Source organism: Crocodylus porosus, unplaced genomic scaffold (assembly GCF_001723895.1).
Source record: "Crocodylus porosus isolate Cpor-Errol unplaced genomic scaffold, CroPor_comp1, whole genome shotgun sequence".
In the NCBI taxonomy this organism is placed as follows: Eukaryota; Metazoa; Chordata; order Crocodylia; family Crocodylidae; genus Crocodylus; species Crocodylus porosus.
Window position 1 is genome coordinate 48096081 of NW_017728950.1, and position 6000 is coordinate 48102080.

A 6000-nucleotide genomic window follows, 5' to 3' on the forward strand; every position below is an offset into this window, starting at 1 on the left:
AGTCTCTTGGCATTAAAAAATGCTGGCTAAACTTTTTGCATTCTCTCTAGCCTGCAACACATCTTTTTTGTGTTGGTCTTTCAGTGCAGCCACTTGCCAAGGGAATTTGTTAGCTAGCAAAACATCTGTTGTAATATCTCCTGACTCTCAACATAGGAAATATTGCTGTGGTGCTCTACGGGGTGTGGATGCAGTCTTTGAGTGGCCATGAGGCTGTTCTGAATTATGCCTTGGGATTAGTAAGGTGGTCCCAAGGTGAAGAATGCAAATGTGGCTCAGTGGCATTGTTACTGCCTTTGTTACACTGTGGCCCAAAAGTGTAGGAGCAAAGGGCTGTCTCTTACCTACATATACTTCACCTGTTTAGGCATGTTTCATACTTCAAAATGTGTTTGGAATATCTCATTCCACCCTATAAGTGAAAACTTGCAACTTTAAATTGAGTATGTGAATAAACACTCACTGTCTTTGTTGCACAACTTAAGCTTGGCAGTTCCTTCAAATTAGTTTTACAATATCTGGGTACAACTTAAAATATCTCTTGTGTATTCCTTCAGAAAGTACATACTGAAACTCCCAAAAGGAAAGAACATTCTCTTTCTCAAAAAATCTTAAAATGTGGAGTAGCCAGACCATTAGAAGCTTGGAATAATAGAGACTCTCCAGTACTCCAAACACCAACTCCAGTCAAAAGAGAAGATCCCTATAGGAAAGCAAAAGAACAGCTGGCAGAAGAGGTTAGAAAAATCTGCTTTTAAATTATTAATGCGTATGTTAATCCTCACTTCTTAAGGGAATCCAATTGAGTACCCAGATCAAATTATAACTTCTGATTTCTTTGCCATCATAGAGGCTTAGATGGGTAAAAGTGATGTCTCTATGACTTAAATCTGCACATTGCTCAATTTTGGAGGGATACCATACTACTCTGAACTGAAATATTCTGGGGGGTTCCATTCTGGCTAGCAGCTAAAAAGGAACAGACATTTGCACAACTGTTTACTCGACAGTGCATTTAAAACACCCTGGGATGCTTAAGACACCCATCACAGTGTCTAAGATGCATCTAAATATTTAGGCCCATATGTGTTGGAGTGGCCCAAGCTCTTCACCATGTCACTTGGCAGTAAGCAGTCTGGTTATCAGTGCATGTACCTTGCAGTCCTGGAGTAGGATTTGGTGATTTTGTGTGTAGGTATTTATAATGGATAGTTATCCTAGAAACTCACTGAATTTACACTCTGAAGAATTCTTTTACAAGGACTTTGTAAAGTTATGCCTTATTTTGAAGTGGAATGTTAAATATCTCCCTCTCTAAGACAAGGCAGTTAATTCTCAACTGCATTCTCAAAACTTGCCATTGTAGACTATCAATGCTCCACTGTGTAAGCTTAATACTGCTCCCAAATGCCTTTTTCCAAAATCTTAAAGTACTTGGTTAATTGAATTTATTTGTCCCTTGGGTCTTTATCAGTGTTGTAAAGCTGGTATACTGAGATGCAAACTGAAGCAACTTGCCAAAGATGAATACAGAATTCAGATTTTCTTCTTGTACTCCAGTCCCAAACTATTCAGGAGGCTATAGTCTCTTCCTTTCCACATGGGCATATTGTACATTTAGGAGCGAAAAGTAGTTTTCCCCACAAAATAAGCAGTGATTGTTTAACTTTTGTAGAATTAGAATGGTTGGAGAATAGAATTCATTTGTTGCCATTATTGATAAACCTCTGTATATTTTATATGCTTTCTTAAGATCTGTTCTTTAATCCTCTCCAGGTTGCAAACGTGGTAGTATCAGAGTCACCCTCAAGTAGTGATGGAAAAGGGATGGAGCTGGAAGATCTAATTGAGTCTTTGGCTTCCAACCCTTTCTTAGCAAGGAAACAAATCCCTCGAACTCCAGAAAATCTGAGTGAGTTCAAAGGTGGAGTTTGTAACTGTGAAGTAGTTGAATGTAAGGGAACTGATAATATTGGAACCTGGCTGTAGAGGAAATGTGGCTTAAGTTAAGAGTGCTAAGTCATTCTGATTACTCTTTTTTTCTTTAATAAAACATGATTGTATAATAAAGTCTCTGAGATGGCATGGAGCTCTCCTATGTTGATGCTATCTTGCTGTTGACTTTGGGAGCATGACTGGTGCTAAATAGCTAACTTCAGTAGTTCTGAAGGTGGTGTTTTGCTGTTTTCAGAGTAATTGAAAAATGGGTGGCTAAATATGGACTTGAACTGAGCTCTGTCCTTGACTGACTTGTTTCATGTAGTTACAGAAATCAGAAGCTCGTGGCGAAAAGCAGTACAGGATGGCTACCCTTCTGATACAGAGTTGGCTCAAACTGAAATGGTAACAGAAGGTGTTCTATTGGATATAAAGCCTGTACCTCAAAACAGAATAGACTCTAGTGTGACCTGCTTTATGTCTTCATCTCACATATCAGACCTCTCTACTTCTAATTTTAATGTAGTAGAAGGGAAGTCGTTATTAAATTGGATGACACCTGAACCTCCAAAGCAGGTGATGTTTAGTCACATCAGTGACTCGCCAATCCAGAAGCCAGCTACCAGAGCACTAGCTAACAAAAGAACTTTGCAAAAGGAATTAAAGGGTACTGTTTTAAATGAAATTCTTAAAGAAAATGTACAAGAACTTATGCCAGCTATGGATAAAAGCATAAATGTTCTGAATAGTCAGGAAAACTGTAATAAGGTAACAAATACTCTGTCACCTTATTGTCAGAATTCCACAATGCATTCAACCTTGTCCTGGGATGCTTCTCAGATGGTAAGTGGTATTAGTTCCGATAGCCGAGACATTATCCAGTTTGGAATACTGCATGAGACTTTCCCAGAAGAACTCGGCAACCTAAGCCTTACTAGCCCTCAAAGTTCAGAGACTGATGATATACTGGGGAGTAACTGGAGAGACAGCAGGTCCTTAACAGAAAGTACAAAAAATGAATGGACTACTCAAGAGTGCAAATTAGACTTAGAGTCTATTCGCAAGCGATACGAAGCACTGAAAAAGACTCTTTTTGGAAATGACTCAGCTCTGGCCTGTAAAAAACAATTTGTGAGGAATAATTCACAGCTAAGCTTTACTCCAAGCAGCACAGAAACACATGACGTCTTTAGTCCTTCAGAAAAATTCTTTACACTAGATACAGAATATATTGGGACACCCTCACACAAGTCTCTTCCTCATAGAAAGCACTCTCTCTCACCTTTGGTTTCATTTACTCCAGTTCAAGAGAGATTGAGATTAGTAGCACAAAAGAAACCTGGAGATTTCCTGCATAACTCAAAAGGTAGGCTTTGCTGTATGCTTTTCAGAAAGGACTGTGCCACCTAGTATATGTGTAAGAAATGTCTTCACTTCAGGGTCCCCTTTTGGTTTGAGTAGCACCTGGGACTCCACTCTGGGGGCAAGATAGTGGCTTGTCACAACTTATGCTTGGTCTCCTTTGGGTTTGGGGGTGTGGAAGAACACTTCTATCAAAAATTTACAAATGGGGAGCTATAGATGCCTTTGCTAGACTCCCCTCTAAAAGAGGTAGAAGCTAAGGTAACATCTTAATGTACATACCAGGCTACGTATCCTGATGAAATGCAGTACAGCTTCCTGACCTTTGGTAGACTTCTTGGAGGACATGCAAACATTGGGCAATATATGTGGGTAATTGGTACCAGCTCTTAGCCTGACATTTGGTGTGAACCCTGATGGATTGTCAACTAGCAGTAAGCATTGCATTCAGGAATCTTGCACTATAAAACAGAACACCGTTGAGTGGAAGGGTTAGAAGTAAAACTCAACAGGCAAGTCTCAAAGGGCCAATAAAACTTAATTTCTGTGGTGCATGCTATGTGGGCTACATCTTGAAATTATACTGAAAGTAAATGTATTCATGATTTCTTAAGTGGTCCTCCATGAGCTCCACTTGCTGCCTGCCAGGTGGTCTCCAAATTCAAGTCAAAGTCCTAAACGAATTGGGACTATTGACTGAGTCCTAAATTTAGTGGGAACTGACTTTCTTCCATAGTGGGCACTCACTGCTTCTCCTTTGGGACTGCTAACTGGGAGCTTAATGTTCACTTGGGTATTATTTATTGGCTGTAATTTAAAAGCTACCGCTTTTGTAGGTCCCATTTTAGGTTAGCCTTTGTGCTTTCTGCAACAGTAGTTTGCTAATGCATTCCTGGTGCTTTGCTGATGTATATAAGGGTTCAATAGATATTGACTAGTTATTGCTTTCTTGTTCTTTATTTGCATTGTTAAAGGATTTTTTCCTTTCACTTCTGGAACAAACGTAAGTTTATGAAATGTCTCACTACTGTATCTAATGAACTTCTCTAGATTTAGTATCTGGAAATGTTTTTTTAAATGCTAATATAATTATCACATTCTCTTTCCAGAAGAAGAGACCTTGACTGAGAAGCTGGATGCAAAGGAGTCTTCATCTGCTAGAAAGATTTGTAAAGATACAGTTTCACAATTAGAATTATGATGTATTTGCACATGTAACATGCTTTTACATTAAACAAGTGGCCATGCAATTAAAGTGCATTTTGTAATGTACACTTCTCAAGCCCCTCATTCTTAACATATTAGACTGTAGTTTGTAGTAATAAAAGTGGCAGTGCTAATCCCAGCCACCATAGAAAGAGTTAGCGTGCACTGCTGACTTAGGCTGAATCTTTTGGTTATTCTTCAGAGGGACTTGAAGATTTTTTGATCATTTGATGTTGGAGGAGTAGCAGTGGAGTAATATGGAGTCGAAACATTCTGTTAGATTGCATGGTTGTCATAGGCAAATAAACTGAGGCTGAAATGACTTGCTACTATAAATGTTAACTTTAAAACAAATTTGGGTCCATTATCCACATGTTTTTAAGAGTCCTTAAACTACTATTGTTAATCCATCCTTTCTATTTTTTTCAAAAAGTAAGCAATTAGTTTAAACGTCTGGTATTACACAAGTTAAACACACAAACTGAATGAAAAAAGCTTGTAAATGACAGTGATTGATGGATGCCTTTTTATGTGTAATATAAAAATGTTGTATTAGGTTTTTTCAACCAAACTTGGAACTCGCATATTTTATTGCAAAGCCGAAGAGGTTTCAGAGGAAGAAAAAAGATGCCCTTTAAGGTTCCTTCTCCATATATGTAATGCTGTGTGTCTTGTTCTCCCCTCTTCCCCTTCCCCCAGCAACTGTATGGGGGTTGCATTCAAATCATGGATTTGAGGGTGAGGGCAAATTCTACATATGGTACATCCGACTTCAGTGCATTGTGGCTTCATTCGTGCCATGTTAATAGGTATCCTTTGCAGGCAGAAATTACAAGGGTGAGGCAAAAACAGCATAGCCTTTGGCCTGAGGTAGGTTGAAAGGATCTAAAGTGGGGAAAAACTGTAGGTGGGTTGCTCTGATCTGCCTAGATAAGTGACTGAAGACAGCAACATGTTTGAATCAAGTGGATATGACTGGTGCAACAGCATGTTTGAGCAGTGGTATGACTGACAAGTGAAGTCTGGAGACTATAATTGAACCCTTTTATAACTGAGGACCAGTAGTTCCAAGAAGAACTAAAAAGCAAAGTGAAGGCAAGTGCACAAAAGGCAAAGGAAGAGAGTAGGACAATAAGTACTGACTAACTTGTAGCTAAATTCACTAACAAATCAATTACTAATATATTTGGGGCTCAAGTAATTGAAGATTTTTTTTTCCCAACTTAAACTTCATGCTTGACTTTTATTTTGTATGTATTTAAACTTTTTTTAGTATTAATAAATCTTGTTTTTTGGACAGAATAATTTTGTAAGCTTAATTTTATACTTAGCTGTACAGTTTTCCTTTGCTTGAGTTCTAGATGGGGATGTCAAACTTGAGGGCCAGATCAACCCTTTGGGACTTCCAACAGCTGGATAAGCATCTGGGTTAATTATATCCTTAACAGGGACTGCAGCCTGGACATTCGGCATCATTGTGAGTTGATAGCATTA

The 6000-nt window shown here is 38.6% G+C and overlaps 1 protein-coding gene across 12 annotated transcripts in view; it reads left to right on the forward strand.

Moving 5' to 3' along the window:
* HAUS6 (HAUS augmin like complex subunit 6) overlaps positions 1–5734 on the forward strand; it is a 29592-nt gene extending 23858 nt beyond the window's left edge. For 9 of the 12 annotated variants that reach the window (XM_019554892.1, XM_019554895.1, XM_019554889.1 and 6 more), the window contains 4 exons: positions 558–737; positions 1777–1912; positions 2264–3304; positions 4410–5734. In XM_019554892.1, coding sequence (XP_019410437.1) covers positions 558–737; positions 1777–1912; positions 2264–3304; positions 4410–4501 — 1449 coding nt within the window. In that variant the 3' untranslated portion in view covers positions 4502–5734. The remainder of the gene's footprint in view (positions 1–557; positions 738–1776; positions 1913–2263; positions 3305–4409) is intronic. The other 3 variants (XM_019554890.1, XM_019554901.1, XM_019554898.1) reach the window with 3 other exon arrangements.
* The last annotated feature ends 266 nt before the right edge of the window (positions 5735–6000 follow it).